Source organism: Crocodylus porosus, unplaced genomic scaffold (genome assembly GCF_001723895.1).
Source record: "Crocodylus porosus isolate Cpor-Errol unplaced genomic scaffold, CroPor_comp1, whole genome shotgun sequence".
NCBI lineage: Eukaryota > Metazoa > Chordata > Crocodylia > Crocodylidae > Crocodylus > Crocodylus porosus.
Window position 1 is genome coordinate 121,402,379 of NW_017728943.1, and position 21,381 is coordinate 121,423,759.

Genomic DNA, 21,381 nt, shown 5'->3' on the forward strand with positions numbered 1-21,381 from the left:
GCAGATCTGTGGTAACAAGCACAATACTTCTCATTATCCCTTACCCAGAGTTTCCCCCCCTTCCTCTCCTCCCCCTCTCTCTCACATTTTTCCACTCAATACAAAAAGTAAATTTACATACTCAGTTATAGTGTGAATAACTATATATACTTCGCTTTTACCTTCCATGCTGGGTTTTTTCATTTCTTCCACCCTAATTAGTTTCTTTCGGACTCTGCGAGTAGAATTTACCAGTTTGTGCAATCTCTTAAACTTCACCGACTCCTCTGTTTCATCATCCGATTGTTCTCTTGACTGGCAAAGAAACAAAGGGAATGTTAATAAAGTAATTGTTCCATGGCTTGCTTGTTGAAGTCAAGGTTACCCAGCTCAGCTGCTGCTCAGAGTCAAGGCAGCTCCTGTAACTGGGGTTATATTTTCATCCCGGGTCAGAGCTTAAATTATTGAGGGCTTTTAGAAAAGCATGACATACCATTTTGACTTCTAAATCTGTTCAACGTAAAGTCCTAGGCACCAAAATGCATTCCTGCCCTTGTCTTCCTTCCCATGCATTGTATAATAACTACTTCCACGTCCCCCTTCAGAACACTTCAGGCAGGGCTCTTTTCCCAGAGCTCTTCTTACCACACCAGTTATGCTTCTGTGGTTTGGGTCAGGCACTGGTCTGTCTGGCCTCTCAAAACGTGCTGTTTAAACCGGGTTATAAACAGCTTCTCCAAAATGAAACTCTATCATTGACTCTTTTTTCCAGTCCTTCCCAGAAAATCAAAAACAGCAGCACAAGGAAAGGGAAGGGAAGGAGGAGACCTCATCCTCTCCTCGTTCATTCGTTACACAATGCCACAGCTACAAAATACTCTTTTCCTCCTCCCCCCTCCCCACGCTCTTTCTGAAGGCTCTCAAGGCTAGGATTAAGATGGACACAGCATTCCTCTGACACTGACCAAGGGAAAACTCTGACCTTTTCAGATATACAGTACAGTCCATATTCCCCAACATCCCGTTTCATTTTGCATCTGATCCAGTATGTTCAGTTCCAGCTGTTTTCCCTCAAGTATCAAACATTACAGAGAAAAAAAAAAATTCCCTCTCTCTAGCAGCAGTGACACAACAAGCTGAAACAATCCATTCCTTGTGAACAAGATGAGTGCTTCAATTTTCGAGCCAGATCCAATGTTCAATATGCTACTTCCTCTGTTTTAATCTGTTTAGAATGTAAAAAAAAAAAAAAAGGGGGGGGGAGAGGAGGAAAGACTCCAACTCGTACAGTACAGCACTGGCACTGTACACAGCGCATTCCAGAGAGCAGCGCTGACTCCAGCTGGAGTGCTGCACGGATTGTATACCTTACTTTGTCTGCATTCACAGCCCAGCCAATTCATCACGTTCTAAGGTCCTGCATAAAAATCTTAATGCAACTTCCTGTCAATGAACTTCACGGCATCTGAGCTCCCATGCCAGACAGCATCAATATTTGCTTCTCATATTTTAGATTTAAAGAAAACCAACTGACCTGCCTTCATTTAAACCACAGCGTGTTTATAAAAGCTTACTGGCTTATGTATTAGAAAGAAGCAACAGAACATACGATGGGAAAGGATGTCAATGAGCAGCTATGTGTACACAAGTACATTTTCAAAGGCACAAAGGAGTTGCCTCAAAGGGATTCATTCTTTTTAAAACTCATGAGGAACGAGGCAGAGCTTTGACAAATCTACTTCATGGTGTCAAATTTTTCAGCTGGTGCAACAGATGACACTGCCTGCCAAAATTTATTGGGAAATATTTGTCATGTGTACCAAAAATGTAATTTTCCCTGGAGGTCCAGAGAAACCAGTGGAGCCATATGACCAGAGAATTTGCCCCACAGTGTCTAATTTACTTATTTGCAATGAAATTCACACCACTGCCAAGCAAAAAGGAGGAGGGGGACCACAGGTCTGATCTTGCATGGCAATTCCAATGGTCCTAAAAACAAGGATTAAATTAGAACACAAGAATTATCATGGGTACAACTATGTCTGAATGATGACTGGTGCTTCCTGAGACCGAGGGGGCACCATGGCAGCGAGCAGGGATCGCCTGCAGCCACTGGCATCAGTGTTGTCAAGTGGCAACTGCCCACAGCCACCAGCATTGGTGGTGGGGGAGGGAGAGGGTGGTGAGCAGGGACCGCTGTACAGGGGAGGATGGGGGCTTGTGTGCAAGCGGCGACTGCCCACAGAAGCTGGAAGCAGCTTTGGCAGCAGCCAATCTCAGGGGGGGCATGTCCCCCCCCCACGCTTCCCCTACACATCACCTATTTCTGTACTAATTACCCCAAGCTGAAGTTTATTATTTTAACACAATAATGTAGCACAGCACCAAACTGGTTAAATCAGGATAAATGGTCCTATAAGATAAAACTTCAGGTCAAAAACTGGAGCTGGCAGGAGTTACTGAGGGTTGAACAAAACAAACATACCTTAACAAACATCTTTGGTTTGGAGGAAAAAAGGAGATTGGGGTTGAAGCAAGAGCAAAAGACAGGACCTTCTATTCTAAGAGCAAAAGACAGGACCTTCTATTCTAAGAGGCACATCCTAGCATGTGACCACCACCAACCTTTCCATGAGTGATACATTTATTTTAGACAGACATTTAAATGCAATGAACTTTTAAAAAAAGTCATTGCCTTCATTATTATTTCAAATATTCATCAATTCTTTTCATATACTTTTGCTTTCATATACTTTTACTTAAAAAAAAAAAAAGCGATCTCAGAAAAACTCAGAGGCCCATTTACAACCATACTTTCTTGGGAAAAGATATGGAGGTCCAAAACAACAAACCTTACCAACGTCACTGTGTCAATTAAATAGCTGTCCTTTCATCATCTTAGGAAGCACAGATTTAATAGATAAGGATGACATTTCTCAAATGCCTGACAACTATATTAGTTATTGATGTTTTCTAGTAATACTCAGAATGGTTGGCATGGCATAAATAGGTGTGATCCCTGGCACTGAGAGTTTACCCAATCAATTAAACAAGGGAGAAAAAAAACCCAAGTCCTCTATTGGACAGCATCTGCAGTCTCAGCATCATTCCATATTTCTTTCCTTCAAACCTAGGTTCTTTTATGGATAGTGAAGGAACACTTCCAAACCTTACTCAGCTGAAAGTTATCAGCTCATATAAACAACGGAAGCCACTGGATAATCCTTTGACTAAAAGTACAGCAAATTCTGAAATCAAGTAGAAGACCATGCAGCATGGAGATACCTACATACATATACACATACACACACACATTATATATATATATGATATACTATATATAATACACACGCACGTGCATACACACGCACACACATCTATCCGCACGTTTATGTATCCATCTCCACGCTGCATGGTCTTCTGCTTGATTTCAGAGTTTGCTGTCACTTAGTCAAAGGATTATCCAGTGGCTTTGTATATCTATATCTATATATGTAGGGAAGAAAGATGGTAAAGAGAGCAGACAGGAGAACGATGGATTCCAGAATGTATGTCATTTATGCCACTAGTTAGGAAATGTCAATTTGCCGAAACAGAAACTACTAGTGAGGAGGAGTTGGTTGTGATGAATTTCCTATTAAAAAAATTGGAAAAAACCCAGAAAGTCAAAACATCACATTCTGGCATTTTAAAAACGGAAATTTCTAGTTTTGGTTCCAAGTGATTTTTTGTGGGTTTTAAAACCTAATATTAAAAAAAAAAATGAAATTAAAATGGTGCGTGTTGAAATTATCTAATCAAAACATTCTGATTAACTCCAAACCATTCTTTTTTGGAGGATTTTCAGTAAATAGACATTTCTGAGATTCAGACTTTTTGTGCCTATTTAGGTGGAAAAATATTTTTGAATTCTTAAAATGCCATCAATGTTCATATAGGCTGAAAAAACAGCCTCCTTCCAGCTCCAGTTGTAAGTTGTTTTGCAGAAGGTATCAATTGAGTTTGCTATTGAAGTCAAATATATCCTCTTAAGTCTTTCAGTGTAGTGTATGTAGCAATACAAAAGCACAGGTATAGCTTCTCTGGAGATGCAAGGAAGACCTTTTCAAAGGGTTGCCCTGAGTAGAATGACTGATAGGAAATGAAGCAAATCTGCATTAGGATAAATGGTTTCCTGCAGGGAAGGGTCCCACAGCAATCAGAAAGAAAGGGCACTTTCTAGCATTCAGCATAGTAGGTGTCCCACTTAGGGGTCAGAGAGCACTTACAGTGTAGTGACTACATAAATACTTTATTGCTACATGCATAAGGCTATCTTATTACACTACATTTCAGCATAGCTAACTCTCTCTGTATAGCAAATAGAGTCCAGTAATATGCAGAACACCCTGACTCTCAAGTAGCTGCATGAAGAGGCCTCTTTTAATATTCTTCAGGGAAAACAAATGGATTTACAGTACTGTAAATAGGAACAGCTTCATTTCCATCTTCTCTGATGCAAATTTTTTCCATCCGAAAGCCCATATGGCTCAACTTTTAATTATTTTGGCTAATGCTGTATGTAGTAATTCTGTGGTGAATGCTTAAGTGTTTCATTTCTAGTTTCCATGGCAACATTACATCAGATTGCAGACAGCTGGCTCCACAGTTTTAAACCATAACAAATTGACCAAGCCAATACACAAAATTATACTTGCTTTAAAGAGATAGCGCACCATTCAGCTGCCAGTGGAATATAGCAAAGCCTATGGGGCCTATTTGGCACAAAAGTTAGGGCGGAGCCTCCTTTCCCAGCTTCTTTTGGAACAAGTGCATCCTTGACACATCTGCAATGTTCTAATAGTGAAGAAATCAGGCCAGCTTGGAGAACTCTATTACACAGACGCACGAAGGACTATAGGGAAACGGGAACTAAATTAACAGCATCTGTAAATACTGAGGACTGCATACAAAGGACACATCGGAGGGTTGGAAAAAATACAGGCAGTCTCAACCTTGCTCAGCTCCTTCATCAATAACAAATGTGATCATGAAAGCATGGAAATGTTCTCAGAGCACTAACTGAGCCATCCCCCGCCTGTCCCCTGGTACCAGAAATATCCTCCTTTATTCCATACCTCACGCAACTCCCCACTCCAAAACACCACCCTCAAAACTCTCCCCTCCACAATCCCTCAACTAAAATCAGAACTGGAGGAAAAAAAGAGAAAGGAACCATGCAAACTCAAATCAAGGAACTAACAAGAGCTTATGGCACTCAAGCAGCCCTATAACTTACTATCCTGCACTCAGCTTGCCTCCCTTCCACTTCCTCTCCCTTCTCTTCCCAATTCCTTTATGCTTGTCCATTTAGAGCATAGGCTCTTCGCAGTAAAGAAATGTCCAACAATGCTATCTTCCCCATTTTAATCAACTCCTTAAAGTAAAGCGGGTATGGGAGGTATTTGGCATTTGTGGTAGGATGTAAAACAGAAGTAGCTAACATTTCACAGTGCTATGCTATACTTGGGATCATGTCAGAGCTTCAGCAGTGTTCTTTGTAAAACACAACGCGCAAACATGCAAATTTAAGTGTTTAAAAAAATAAATATTAAGTGTCCACATCAAGTCAGTTTAATTGATTATTTTGCTTCAGCTCTGTACACAAACACATACACAATGTTTTATTCAAGCTGTATGAAGCCATTTGGAAAGCTGTCAAGCTTCTGAAATTAATTTCACGCCCCGGTAATAGTTTATTTCTGCACTGAACCAGGATACCTCTGAACATCTGATTGAGCCCCAAATTGCAATTGTGTTTGGACAGTCAGACAATTCTTGAGGAACAAAGTGGGGCAAATGCATAAGTTGATTAATGCACAGATTGCAACATTTCTTGTTTGCTTACACAGCTCTGAGCCCCACAGCATAGCAAAGAGATTTGCTGCTCCCTTTAGGAGATGTGGCTACACGTGTCCTTTTCTCCTTTTCCCTCTTTACTTCATCCATCAACACTTGGATGAATGGACTTTACATCTATCAAAACCCTCCAGCTATTCTACTTTAAAAAAACAAAAAAAAAAATGCCTGGAAGACAGGAAAACAGAACCAAAATAATTCAAAATCCCAGAGAAAGGAAAAGAGGAGGCAAGAAAAGCTCATCATGCTGTACTTTGGCTAAGAATAGCCACAAAAGCCTTTTCTCTCTCTGTCTGAGATAGAAGTACATCCTCTGCACATCACACCACACACTCAATGACTTACCAGCTTCGGCATTTATAGGCCTAAAGCTCAGTTTCAAAAGATTCCCCAAGTGCTCAACTCCTGCTCCGTCAGCTTTGTAACTCTAAAATTCAGGTTTAGACACCTCTTCTTAACTATTATAGTTGATTCGTATCCTGTGCACACGATGCCTCTTCTCTGGAGTTACATTATCAGACACCAAACTAGCTCCAGTTCCACTACTTAATACGCAAGGAAGGAAAAAAGCACGATGCTGGACTCAATTAGCTGTTGTCTGCTCACTGATTGATTCTCCCAGTTACTTGCTAGCTGCATAACTTTCAAGAAAGGCATAAGTCATCAGCTCTAAGCAAATCTTCTATTCACCACAAGGAAAAAAGGGAGTGTTGTACATGGCAAACAATCCCTGTTTTCACTGACGGAGGCTTGCTGACCTCTTACTGGCCTCCAATTCCTTAATTACTGTCTACGGAATTTCAGTGAAAGAAAAAAAAATACAGAGAATCTGTGCAAAGCCAGGATGAGGACTGACCCTCAAACACTACCACTAGAGTGGAGGCGGTCTCTCTAGGAAATACAATTCAAAACCCTTTACCCAGCTTTTCATTTTAATATTTTTCAAAATCCTTTTAAGAATACAAATACACCCTTTTATAAAAAGCTAATTCTACTGCAAATTAAGCCTCATATAAATGTTGGGTTTTTTAAACATTGATTTTAAGCCTATGCATTTGTTGTTCTGCAGTACTGTTATTCATTGTGTCAAAATCATCATTTCTTAGGGATGCATATATCACTTCCTCACTAGCCACCACCTTACATTCCCTCTAAAATCCTATTAATTAAAAATTTCTGCTTGGCCTGGGCTACTGCTTTCCCTAGGCTCCTCTATGAGACACTCCGTTATAAACTTGTAAAGTGAGATCTTCCTCTAAAGTTTTGAACTCAAACCCCATGTCCAATTTCCACACTTCTTGGGATATGGAATCTGAGGTTCACTAAACTGGCTTTAATTTACAGTGAACTGCTCATCACCGAACAAGCTAAGCAGTTCCAGAAGCCAGGGACTACCAGGCTGTTGGGATAATTTAGCCAAATCCCATCCCCAATAGGAACTTTCCTGTGCCAATGGCTGTGTGGGGCAGGAAGAAAGTATGGAGGAATTACATTCACTCGGGGCTCTACCTTGCACAAAAATTACCCCTCAGTGGCTAATTACAGTAGTTTAACACTATGTCAGCTACAACATAGCAGAAGGTCTAAAAATCTGGGGGGGTTTTCCTGGTGAATGGGGCTGTTTTTTTCATGGCCAATTTACTCACTTGAATACTTTTTTCAACTTCTCCATTGTACCAGAAAACAAGGGGGCAAAGCTGTACCTAAGCATGGCACTTTCCAGGATGGATTTGATTTAAATCAAATCGATTAAGTCATGATTTAAATCACTGGTCAGGAAACCTCAATTATCACTGTTTTCTACAAAAAGTGAACTCTTGTTGTTTGATATCCTCTATTCATTTAACTTATTGAAACTTTGCACTTGTAGAGAAACATAAGACTTGTTTCTGTACACAAACTTGACACAATAGGGCTGATGGGTGGGTAATCAGGTCTGTTGTTTCTCATCTCCATATACTGCTTTTAACAAGGATATTATCTCTGGAGACACAAATCCAGTTTGAGAACTGAAACTAAGTATCACAGAGATGCTTAATGGGATCTTCTAGACTGACCACTGAGTCCCATTGGGTAGAGTAGTTTTATTCAATCTTTACTACCCTATAGAGGAGCCTCTGGGAACCCCATAAGATTGGGTTCCTAATATAGTCCATGGCCTGTTATGACTTATTTATAAAACTTTTTGAAAAAGGCTACAGGAATATATTGTCTCAAATAGCTTATAATTAGATGTTATAATCCCTATTCCATGATAATGTCTTTGAGCTTTAACAAATCTTATATTAAAACTATCTTTATATATGTTTATTTTTTAAAAGCATCTTGACAAAAAATACAATTAAATCAAAACAATCCTGACAAATAAAAAATATCAATTTTTTTAATTTAAAAAAATTGTTGATTTTTATCCACCCTGGCACTTTCCATTCCCTATGAATGATACGAACTTTTTTTCATGTCTTTCTTCTGTTAGTTTTTACTCCTTCTCTCAATATTTGGCTTTTCATTGGAACCATAAAACTGTAAGGTAAAATGCCAATGAGACCTTGAGGATTTGGTAAACCACTACGTTTGCTATGGTTTCACTTGGACATGGGTCAGTTTTACTTGAAACACAGCAGAGACTTCTTTGAAATTTGTCCCATAGTCTTTAAAGGGTGCATGGACAACTTTAAGGGAGACCCAAGTTTTGGGCTACCAACTTGAGTGTTGCCTGGTTTCAGGTTTCATCTTCTCAAAGCTCTAATCACTGCAGGAGTTGCGTATGTAATAGTGGTTGCGTCTACAAGAGCCATTTACTGCAGATCTGCTTAATCCGCTCCACGGTAAATGACTTGGTGTCTATATATGCGGCCCTATTACGGCACAGTAAATTAATAAACTCCACCACAGGTTAGTTCTTATAAATACTAGTACTATCCTGCAGTGGAGCTTTTTCATGTGCAGCAACGCACATGTAGATGCTGACGGGACTGGCTGGGGCAAGAGGGTGCTTCAGTGCGGGGGCTCCCTTCTGACTAGCTCTGCACTGGAGCACCCTTGTACCCCAGCCAGCCCCTCAACAGCACGTTGATCCAAGTCAGAGCAGCCCAGGCTGGCAGGCCCTGCCAGCTGAGGCTGCTATGACCCATTTCAAAATGCTGCGGTCCTGGGTGCACATTCAAATGCAGTGCCTGGGAGTAATATACTCCAGCACGATATGTGCCAGAGTTTATTGCTTCAAATTAATTTCACATGTAGATGCACCCAGTATAGAGTGTGTAGACATGAGAACATGGACAGTATAATGAGGTTAGAAGCAAATTGCCTCCAAAGCATTAAAGAACTGTAAGAGGTCAAAAATGCATCTACTACCTAAAAAAGTAACTGTGGCTAAATAAAACACATTGTACACAATATATCCCTGGTGTCATCCCTCTGAAGTAAACCAAAGAATGTGAATATATCAGAACTTCGATTCGACCAGTGCTGCTAATGAACAAATCCAAAGAGCCATGGCTAGTCTAGTAAAAGATATATTACACATTAGCTGGTGATAACATCGCCTACTGAAATTACTGGGAAATATTTGTCATATGGACCAAAACATTTAATTTTCCCGGGAGGTCTGTCTTAGTTTCAAGATGCTCACTATTTGCAGGTTTTCAGCTAAAATAATTTCACAGGACATGTCTCTAACTTCTACATATAGAAGCCAGACACACTTTCTTATGGGGAAGAATACTTCATTCTGTAATTAATCTAATTGGTTTTAATGGGATGACAACCACACTGATGTACCACTCAAATGGGACTTGAGCATCAAGCTCTACAGTGTGCAAGTTATTTCAAATCCGTTATAGTACAGTATCCTCTCAGTTTCCTTGCCCCATACTAATTCTGAAAACAGGGCTGCTAGCAAGGGTTTGTTCCATTTTGACAAAGCTGAGAGGGCCTGGGGACAACCCCTATTCTTTGAACTATACCAGGCTAAGAATGAATGGAGCATAATATCATTGCCCATGGGAACTAAATTCCTGACGCATAATAAAAATCAAGGGTTAGAACAGTTAGCGATTAAATGTAGCTAAACTCATATCACAGAAAGTTTATAGTAACAGAGATCCCAGTAATGAGGGGTGGGGTAATTTAAATTCCATCACTGCAGTATTTTTTCAAACAGTAAAACCAATAAAAGGCACCACCATAAGCTAAAAGGAAGGAAACACCAATCCCAGGGTGAGGCAAGTGGCAAACAACAGGAGTTCAATTAAAATTCCCTATTGTGCCACGGGAAAAGATTATTCAGCATGGGGCTGCCAAGTAGGGCAGTGAAACACACGGGTTTTGAGACTCTTGCTTTCTGAACTGAGCAAGGCTTTGTTCCAGAAGTAATGTGCTTGGTCTCTGAAGGGACCGGGGGGGCGGGGGGGAACCATATTATGATTACAGCAACTCCTTCTGGCTGATTCAAACAGGGAGAAAGGCATTTTCCATAGAAGAAACTGTTAACCATAATCTCCCAGATGAATATTAAGTAGGGGAAACAGACAGCTGCCAGATGGAGAAAGGTATAAATGAACAAAGTAATATGTTACCCATATAACCTCCAAACTAAATATTAATGAACTCCAGCTCCTCCACTCCCTCATCTCACGGCCTAATATCGTGTGGCAAATGCAGGTAACAAGGCCTTGTCTGCATGCGGACAGAACTGTGCTGGTTAGTATGCTCTTTAAATACAGTTGTTACTTCACATTTCTAATCTGTTTTCTTTGAGCTACGTGAGCAGAGATAATTTTTCTGAGTCTTATTACAACCTAACTGCTCAGGGCAGAAGTAGGCAACCTTTTCCGGCTGCAGGCTGGAACAACCCACCTGCACTCAGAGGTGTGTGTGTGAACACAGATGCTACTGCCCCCTGCAGTCAGAGGCAGGAGTTAGGACACAGATGCTACTGCCACTTGTCTCCACCATGGCATGCAGAGAGCTCCCACAGCTGGTGCTCATCCCCACAGTAGGGACACTGGGAGGATGCCTGCTGCCAAAGCTGCCTGCTGCTAACCCTGCTGAAGGGTTGGATCCATGGGCTGGATCCAATGGTTCCATTGGCTGGATCTAGCCTGTGGGCTGCTGACTGCTGACCTATGATATAGGGCCAAAACCAGCCCTTGCAGGTAGAAACTTCCAAGTCAACAGGAATTTTGGTGAGCCAAAGGGCTGAATTAGCTCGCACCCAATAATTCAACACAATATGGTTGTTCAGAAAACAAAACAAAACATTGCTTTAACCAGAGCCATCCCTAGGGTGTGCAGAGCCAGGGGGTTGGGATGGTGACCACCCACTGCAGAAGCCGGCGGCAGTGGCAGCAGCAGGGAGAGGGAGTGGTAAATGCCTACCTTTGGCAGCAGGGGCACAGCGGGGCCTGTTCAGCACTGTCTGCAGGGCCCCCCAAAGCACAGGGCCTGGGGTGGTTGCCCTGATTCAGCCCCCAACCCAGGGACGGCCCTGGCTTTAACTAATGACAAAGAAAACTGATGCAGAGTTCTGCTAGAAGCAATTACGTGTAAACGTACACCTAGGTGAAGCTGTTTCTGCACACAGTATGGACAGGTCCTCCATGGTAATCCATAATGGCAATAAAACTAGTTTAGTTTTATTCTTAACTTTACCATCAAATGTTTTTCTTGAAAACTTTAAAAATGCTCTGAACAATTTCCCTGGATATGAAAAAACAAAAGAAAAGAAAAAAGAAACCCAATGGGTTGTAAAGAGTTTCTGGAAGCCAAGTACAAACACATTTTGGAATATCTGTTGTAATGTGTTATCATCTGTGCACAGCATCTCCAGCAAAACCAAGGAGGTGATTCTTCTGCTCTATTCAGCATTGGTGAGACTGCAGCTGGAGTACTTCGTCCAGTTCTGGGTGCCACACTTCAACAAGGACATGGACAAGCTTGGGAGAGTCCAAAGAAGAGCCACTCATATGATCAGAGTCTTACGTGGCAAGCCACACGAGGAAAGGCTGAAGAATCTGGGACTCTTCAGCCTGAAGAAAAGAAGGCTCTGCCAGGACCTGGTACCAGCTTACCACTAGACTAGGAGAATACCTCAAGGGTTTGGTGAGCAATCGTTCATCAGGGCACCTGAGGGGAAAACCAGGAGTAATGGCCAAACTCCTGGAAGACCAATTCAGGCTCAACATTAGGAAAAACTTCTTCACCATCAGGGTGTCCAGGCTGTGGAATAAACACCTACCCTGGAAATCTTTAAGAGGAGACTAGGCAGTCACCTGCTGGGGTCCCCGACCCACAGTTATCTTTTCTGCTTGGTGCAGGGGGGCTGGACCCGATGATCTTCCAAGGTCCCTTCCAGCCTTAGAATGTATGAAGGAATCTATGAATCTACGGGGTTTACATTATGGTTTATGACGACTACCAAATAGCTCTCGTTTTCTTCACTTACGTTAAATGCTAATTCCAATATTCTTTAGTTCTTAATTTAATGCCCATTAGTTGAGCTAGCGATATTAAAATAATCTTAAAAGGGTTTCCCTGGTCACTATAATGCAGATTCTTATATGATTAGCAATAAAATAATTTGCATAACTGGTTGAAGGTTTCAAAAATCCATCTATAATGAGACTAAAAATCAATAGAAGTTTTTTAAAATTGTACATTTGGAAAGCTTCAGCAGGCTAAACGACTACAGTTTTACAGAGCAGTACTGCATAATACAGTTACGCTTCTTGGATGTTCTGAGATAACTGGTTTTAAGGAAGTTTTTCTGTATTTTTTTCAAGCTCTTTGTACTTATGGGACAACATAAATGGCAGCTTTAGTTGCAAAAGTCAATTCAAATAGTAATCTTTGATCTGACCCAGCTTTGTACCAATAGCCTGATAAAGCTGGTTGTGGATACATGAATGATACCTTACTGATTTAATCATTAGAGCATCTTTATAGAATAATGTAATTACACATAAGAAAAAGCTACACAGAAAAGGGCACACTTGTGGTCCACTCCATTCAGTACTCCCTCTCTAACAAGAGCCAGCACCAGATAAGTCAATACCAAAGGCAAAACCAATGCTTGATTTTTTTTAAATTTTAGTTGAATTAAACAATAAATTAAATTTAAAAAAGCACAAAATATTACAAAGAATGAAAACAACAAAATAGCTATTTGGCACTTATCCAAGTTATTTTCTGTGGGGACTTGATTTCTGGTCTCTCATTAAGATATGTGTCAACATGAGATGGAAAAGAGCAGAAGTGAAGCTGGAAGCTTTCCTACACAACATCCTTAAAGTAAATGATGATTCAAATTGCATAACTTGGGATTTACCCAGAATGGTTCTCATGCTTTACAAAGACAATTAAATGTGTGAATTAAGTTCTGGTGAACAATGCTGAGTTGATAGTCTTAGAGAATGAAGACTATCTTTTGCAAAAGGTAGGTACAGAGGCAGGGTTGGATCTTCATTTTTCTGCTAAGTTCTGCACCCCTAGGATTTCCTGAGGGAATAAGAGGGTCATGTATTTTCCAGGCAAGCTTTCATTCCACTTGGGCCAAATAGGTCTGTGGTAGCAAGAGAGGTTTCTAGATGGCTGACAGTTACAAGGCCTATAGGCCAGTTAGTTTTACCTCGATCCTGGGTAAGCTTTTTGAGAGACTTATCCTGGTGCATGTCCGCAAGGGGCCATCAGGGGAGATTATGCTTAGGAGCAATGAACACGGGATCATTAGAGGCAGGTCCCATCAGACCAACCTGGTGGCCTTCTGTGACCAGGTCACAAAATCTCTGGATGCAGGGGAGCAGTGGACATAGTCTTCCTGGACTTTTAGAAAGCTTTCGACACTGTCTCTCACCCCGTTCTCATTAAAAAACTAGGGGACTGTGGCATCGACACCTACACAGACAAATGGGTCACCAACTGGCTGGAGGGACACACCCAGAGAGTCGTGGTGGATGGGTCTTATTTGACCTGGAGGGATGTGGGCAGTGGGGTCACCCAGGACTCGGTCCTCAGGACTGCACTGTTCAACATCTTCATCAGCAATTTGGATGAGGGGGTAAAAAGCACTCTGTTCAAATTCACAGATGACACTAAGATGTGGGAAGAAGTGGGCACACTAGAAGGGAGGAATAGGCTGCAATGAGACCTGGACAGGTTACAGGGGTGGGCGGATGAGAACAGGATGGGTTTAAACACTGACAAGTGCAAGGTGATGCACTTGAGGGGGAAGAACCAGCACCATACCTACAGGCTGGGGAACTCCCTTCTCATCAGTGCAGAGGCAGAAAAGGATCTTGGAGTCATTATTGATGCCAAAATGAACATGGGCCCACATTGCCAGGACACGGTCAGGAAGCCCAACCGTACCTTGTCATGCATCCACAGATCTCAAGCAGGTCCAAGTTGGTGATCCTCCCCCTCTATGAGACGCTGGTCAGACCACAGCTGGAGTACTGCTTCCAGTTCTGGGCGCCGCACTTCAAGAGGGATGTGGACAACATGGAGAGGGTCCAGAGGAGGGCCACCCACATGATCAGGCATCAGCAGGGCAAGCCCTACACACAGAGTCTACGGGACCTGAACCTGTTCAGCCTCCACAAGAGAAGGCTGAGGGGGGATCTAGTGGCCTTTTACAAACTAGTCAGGGGGGGCCAGCAGGGAAAGTCCCTGTTCCCCCCTGAGCACTACCAGGAGTAACAAGAAATAATGGTCACAAGCTGGCAGAGGGTAGATTCAGGCTAGACATCAAGGAGGCACTACTTCACTATCAGGGCGGCTAGGATCTGGAACCAACTTCCAAGCAGAGTGGTGCTGGCTCCTACCCTGGGGGTCTTTAAGAGGAAGCTAAATGAACAACTTGCTGGGGTTGTTTGTCCATGGCAGGGGGTCGGACTTGATGATCTGCTCAGGTCCCTTCTGACCCTACCAACTATGAAGCGATGAAACTTCCTGACCATGGACGAAACACACTGCAAAAAATATATAGCTCCGGCCAATAATAATTATGACTTAATTTAACTTATACCTAGGGAAAAGGTCAGAAGTTGGAGCTGCGACACTGCTAACCCTCAAGAATGCCATGGAGCTAAGGTCATCGTGCAAGGGGCCAGCAGAGACTCTTCTGACCCAATGCCACCCGCTCCAGCTGCCACAGCACCGTCTAGATTTAAGTCAGCTGTGTACTCAACCCTGCTTCAGGGCTGAGCCAGGCTCCAGTGCCATTGATGGGAGGGAGAAGGATGCAGTGCAGGTGGTGGAGTTCACTCCTCTGGGACTGAACCCCTGTTTCCCCCATGCTGAGCTGGGGAAGGCCAGGCCCAGCAGTGCAGAGAACCCTTCCAGGTCTGGGCTGTAGCAGCACCAGCGCAGTGTGAGATGCAGGGAGCCTGCTGTCTTGCCCAGGTCCTGTAGCTTCAGGGGGGTGGGCAGACCCACTGTGAGCTGAGAGTCTCACTGCTGTGGCAGAAAGGCTCTGGCTGACCCCTGTGGGGGGCCTGGCACCTCACTCTCTCTCATCCTCATGGTGGTGGGATCAGGATCTGGGAACATGAGGTCCACACCCCAGCCCCTGCTTGTGGAAGTGAAGGGAAGCCATGGCTCCACAGCTGGGCAGCACTCTCCAGTGGCTTAGCTGTGCCCACCACCCCTGCCCACAGCTTATTCCCTGCCAGCAACCTGGGACTTATGTAGCCCTGGGAGCATAGTGAAGATGTAAGGGGCTGTGGCCATTCCTGCCAGAGGTCATGAACTATTGGTTAACTGTTTAACCAATATCATTGGAAGAGTTTAAACAGAGCAGTGTAGGGAGACTTGTCTTGCTACCATCACAGTTCTTTGGATTAGGAGGTTAGAGTCTCAAGTTATCCAATAAGCTGTTACCTTGAATACAGCATAACGATCACATCAGTTGGCATAAAAAGGAAAGTAATGTGATTGATTGTGAAACTCCCCTCTTTCCCCCTGGACTTTCCAACTCTGAAGAGAGGACAATCAAGCACTTATCTAAAATCTAGAAAGAGACTTCCTTGTAATCTGCACCTGCTTTACATCCCAGTGCTTGGCACGAGGCAATGAAAGCCTGTCTCAGTTTAATGCGAGCTTTGATTCCAGCAGAGAGGAAAAACAAACAAATATTAAAATAGATGTAAGTAAATGATTAGAAATGTTACACTCGAGATCCCCCCCCTCCTCTTCTGACTGAAAAGTCAGCAAGCCTCCTTGGCTTTCGTTGCAAGTAAACAGCAATAAATAAACTCCCCACAGAACACACTGGACATATAGAAGTGAGACTGTAAACTAAACTGCATGAACCTGGCAGACAGCCAAGTAGCTACCGATTTGGCAAACCTTAAAAAAAAAAAAAGGAAGAGATAGAACATATAATTAACAACATGGAAACAACTGACGGCAGCCTCCCTCCAGCCCCTGGAGAGATGACCCTTCTGTTCTTTGTTGATTTTCTTCAGGATATAACTCCACAGAGGTTTGAGTAAAAGCCTCCATTTGTTCTTAGACAATTTAAATGAGAAGTATTTTGGAAGAAGAGGACAAATTAAATCTTTAAAGCAAAATGAGTGTCAACACCTGCAGCTTATACAGGAGCGATACTCAAGCTGTGCAAGTATCAAGCTAATCATAGTCGTCTTCTTCAAAAAAACCCTCAGCTAATTTTGTTTTGGCACTCAAATATTGCTTCTAGACCTAGCCATCTAATTTTGTGCTTTGGAACAGAACAGACCTCAAACTCCAAAGTGCTTAAACTCCCAAAGGTCCCCTTTCCTCCTGTTCTTTCTCTCTAGACTCTCCCTATTGATCAGTATCTCTCCTTGGAAGTCTTCAAAAGGAGACTGGACAGACACCTTGATGGGATCATTTGATCTCAGCAGTATTCCTTCCCAGAGCAGGAGGATTGGACTTGATCTCTTGAGGTCCCTTCTAGCCCTTCATTTCTACGATTCTATGATTTTAACTTCCTGCAACCTTTTCCTGTCTCTATCCTAATCTTGAGATATGTTGTTGCCTTAGGCCCCCCCTCTACATGTTGCACTTAAGGCATGATTAACCAACAAATCACATCTTAACTTGTGACCCAGCTACATGGTCAACCAATGGATGGTGTGATGAAACAAGCAACAAGCCACAAAGTTATTCTACAAAAAATGTGTAACAACTTTGTAGCTTGCTCTAATCACACCATTAATTGAATGTGTAGTTAGGTGTTCCCCTGTAGCTGGGAGGCCCTTCAACTGAGGACTCAAAGCCACAGGGATGTACCACCTACTGCCAGCCCAGCAGTTGACAAGGCTTGCAGCGGCAGTAGTATCCCTGGTGCTGTCCTGCTGTAAGCCTCGTCATCTGCGGGGCTGGCAGCAGGGAGAACGCTGCTCCCACTGTGAACCTTGTAAGGTTTGAGGCTTGCAGCAGGAGCAGCACTGGAAATGCTGCCACCTCCATGAGCCTCATCAACTGTGGGGCTCATAGTAGGGGTAGCATCACTGGCTGTGAGGCTCATAGTGGGAAGAATGCTGCCACCGCTGCAAGCCTTGCCAGCTTTGGGGCTCACAGAGGCAGCAGCATTCTTCCTGCTGTGAGCCCTACCATGGACAAGGCTCACAGCAGTCACAGCAGCTGACACTGCTGCCCGCAGTGTGTTGCCCTGCAGCTGACGAAGTTTGTAGCAGCAGCAGTGTTCCCAGCACTGACCCTACTGCAAGTCCTGCAGCTGACAGTGCTGGTCCGGCTGCAAGTCACTTAATGTATTAAGTGACATTTTGGTGCTGGAGAATCTTTAAGTGTGGTATAACGGCCTCACAGGTACATGGCAGGAGGTGCAATTGTGGGATTGCACATTACATTTCCATCATGCCTTATTTCTCGTGCAGGGGAAGCCCAGGACCATAATGATCCCAGGCTCCCCCTGCACCAGTTCTCATGGCTGCAAGGCCTTACGCTCATAGGAATTGTAGCACAGGCACTGCTAGGACTTCTGCCACAGCTGCAAGCCTCATCGACTGTGAGGCCTGGAGTGGGAGACTTCCATTTTAGGGTCATGTTGCCTCTGTGCCTCTGCTTGTGGGCTCTGTATAGTACAAGATGGTCACTCACGTGTGGGCCACAGAGAAGCCACTTCAGAACATCCCTACAAAGGCAACATTTTGTACACTGATGGAAAATGTAGGAGAGACTAGGAAGACAACACAAAAAACAGGCTTCTGTCTCTCACCTTTTGCTAAGCCTTTCCCACCATCAGATGATGACATGTAACATAGAGGGGAGGCAAGTTGCTTGATAACTTCCTACACTGACACTATGTATTCATGGAGTGCTGCTTTTCAGATCACAATGGCATTAGAAAGCAACAGGCTTCCCTGTACATAGGAAACACATATGCCTGGCTCAGAGAAATTCCCTTGTAATTCACTGGAAATTATTAGGATTTCTGTAGGTGAAGAGCACTCTGTGTGGATCCTGTCCACACACAGTGCTGGAAGACATTTTGGCTCCTGAGTTAGAGTGCCATGAGTTAGTGAACATCTGTTGGGTCATGGGGCACTCTGTTGGGTTGGGGTTGGGGGTGGGGAGGAAAAAATCGAGCTTGCCTGCAGGTGAGCATTGAACTGAGCAGCCACTCCTCTTCTAAGCCCCACCACCCACCTGCCCTGCTCCACGAGTGTCAGCAGAGAAGGAGGGAAGAGGGTGAAGCCAGTAGCAGTGAGCTGCCAGCTGGACTTTGCTTGGCCCGAGCAGGAAGTGCGGTGGAGATCAGAGCCACCTACCGTGTGTGTGTGTGTGTGTGTGTGTGTGTGTGTGTGTGTGTGTGTGTGTGTGTGTGTCCCCAAGCCTCCTTGGCTGGGGTACTGTGGGGAGCTGGGCCCACACAATGAGGGAGAATCTGATCCATCCCCCATCCTCCAGCTCAGGATAGGCAAAGCCTAGCTGGCAAAGCTCTGCTGCTGGCTTCCCTCCCTCTCCCTGCATCAGCCCAGCCCCAAACATGCAGTACATCCAGCCTAAGGATTACAAGTTTCCCAAGGCGCTCTAAAGCAGAGCATCTTCATCTGATACTACATTTTTCACATGATCAACCAGTTTAAAAGTGCTCTACAGACATGCACATGTGTCATGGCATGGCTGTAGACCACTTCAGGGGCCCGATTATACAAAAAATGTAACTTCTATCTGTGCCCAAAGAGTCTGCAAGTTGAAGCAACAGTAAGAATCGTGTTCTTTTTAATCTCTGGTCAAAGTGAAGATTTAAAAGGGACCCTGTTACCTTGAAAGTTGTCACTTTCACTAAACTCTTAAACTGCCTTATAAGAGCCCGAAATAGTTTCTCAATAGGTTGTCGTGTTTGCTCCTGAACTTACAGGTAGGGGGTACCTTGGGGACCCTGAACATTATGGCACCATCCATGATACCCTGGGGTTAGGTAAACAGTGCCTCCATCCCCAGGTTACAACTGTCACAGGAGCACCAAGGTGTCCTGTGCATTGGAAGCAAAAGGAACTGAGCTGCCAATCAATCGGGCAGCTCAGGTGCCGGTTGCCAGGGCAACCAGGTGGGTCAGGTGGCCAGAAGGGGGCAGGGGTGGGCCTTTATAAACAGCCCAGGCCGGAGCCTTACGAGCAGTTCCCTTCTGGCAGCCGCAGGAGCTTGAGCTCTGTGGCTGAGCTGAGTGGCCCGAATTGGTAGTGGCAGCATTGTGGTGCTGACTGGCTGTGATGATGCCGGGGAGGAGAGCACCTTGATGAGAGGTATGGTTGGAGGCCCTGGCGGGGGGGTGCTCAGTGTTTATGTTATGAGCAGGAGGCTCTGTGTTTTATGTTGAAGCCAGATGGCTGGCGTCTTGGTTATAGTTATTCCGGAGGACCGGGTGAGGCTGTAGGGGAGTGAGGAGGCCTCACGGGAGCTCCCCAGCGCCTTGGGGGTTCCCAGTGCCCATTACGGGCACAGTGCCACAGCGGGCACAGCAAAAGAGTGCCAGGAGGGTGCTCGCTGAGTGAGGGTTGTAGCCCCAGCCGCGAGAGGCGCGGCACAGGCCCCAGAGTGGGGCGGCGGGCGCGAGAGGCGCGGCACAGGCCCCAGAGTGGGGCGGGCTCTGATTGATAAAGACCCAGTAGGGTCGGGGAGGCCAGGTAAGGCTCCGGCCGCCTGAGCCCAACCCGGTAGTTTTGGCAAAGACCCAAGAAAGGGTCAAGGGGGCCAGGCACGGCTACAGCCACCTGAGCCCCAAGAGCGAGAGGCGCGGTATAGGCCCCAGAGGGGCGCCGGTAACGGGGCGGCGGCGGCGAGCCAGGCCCAGAGGTGCCGGTAGGAGCCGGACAGCGGAGAGACAGGCCCGGGGCGCTGGTAACAGGCCGGTGGGTAGGAGCCTGGCCCAGGCGGGCGACGAGCGCAGGGTGCCAGGGAGAGAGCACCTGAGGGGCAGGGGACTGTACAACGTCCCACGGAACAGCTGCGAGGCTTGGGGCATGCTAAAGGGGAGGTCTGGAGGCACGCATACCCCTTAAGGGAGGGGTGCACAGAGGCGCCCCATTTGGAGTAGGGGCAAGAACACACTTACCATTCACTACGGGAACAAAGGCAGCCTCCCATTTAACCTATTAAACAGCAAAGTCGTGGCGGGCGAGATTCTGAGGGTGCTGAGTCCACCCTAACGTGACGGTAGGGGGCGCTAGGGAGTTCACGGCTGCTCCTAGGCCTCACTCCCTCACAACAACCCAGATACTTTTTTGGCCTTATACTGGTTAAGGGCAGCTGTTTTCTGTGTACTAGTATTGGCTGTGCTCGTGTAGGGGTGTAAAGAGGTGCATACACATGAGCATCTTCAAAGCCATGCATGGGAGCAACATAGCGAAACGATCACTGCCAAGCACCAATGCCGGCTAGGTGCAAAGCTCTGACTGCAAAGCAAAGAGACAGAAAACAGGGAGAAAAATGATAGCCCTCTTTAATTTCTTTCCCCTTCACTAATTTCATGCTGCATATGTAGCAATAGTGCGTATCAAATGTTTGGATGGAAATGAGAACTTCAAGTTCATGATGTCCATTAAAAACTGCTTCGTAACACTTTGGCTATGACTAAAGCAAAAAGGGATTACAAAATCTTTAGAGCCACAGCCCAAAGAGTTTTAATGAAAACCAGGAATTCCAGTTTGAGTGACTCATATTAAAAATAATTTCCTGAGGTTTTATTCCTGTCATAAAAAGCTGGGAGAAAAGTGGGCTTTTATTTAAACAACAAGGTTCCTGTATTAGGAAATCCCCTTCCTTGATGGCATCCATGAAATGAGTTTGGTGGGTTTGGTTCAGTCCATCCACTTTAACTGCCATTTCATCAGGGTCCCAATCATAAACCTTATCAGCATGAACAGACATTGGATGCAAGTGGCCTGAATAGCCCAGAGCCTTACATCTGTCAAAAGGTGGCCAGCCTCTGGGCTATGTTGAAACAGCGCCCCATTAGTAAAGCAGTCACTGGTCTTGTCCATGCTTTCCCTG

General features: G+C 44.6%; 1 protein-coding gene across 7 annotated transcripts in view; it reads right to left on the reverse strand.

Annotated features, from left to right (window-relative positions):
* SASH1 (SAM and SH3 domain containing 1) overlaps nt 1-21,381 on the reverse strand; it is an 825,655-nt gene that overhangs the window by 47,648 nt on the left and 756,626 nt on the right. For 4 of the 7 annotated variants that reach the window (XM_019550105.1, XM_019550104.1, XM_019550107.1 and 1 more), the window contains exon 9: nt 162-294. In XM_019550105.1, coding sequence (XP_019405650.1) covers nt 162-294 — 133 coding nt within the window. Of the gene's footprint in view, nt 1-161; nt 295-472; nt 812-961; nt 1,152-6,222; nt 6,495-21,381 lie in introns of those variants that run through there. The other 3 variants (XM_019550110.1, XM_019550108.1, XM_019550111.1) reach the window with 3 other exon arrangements.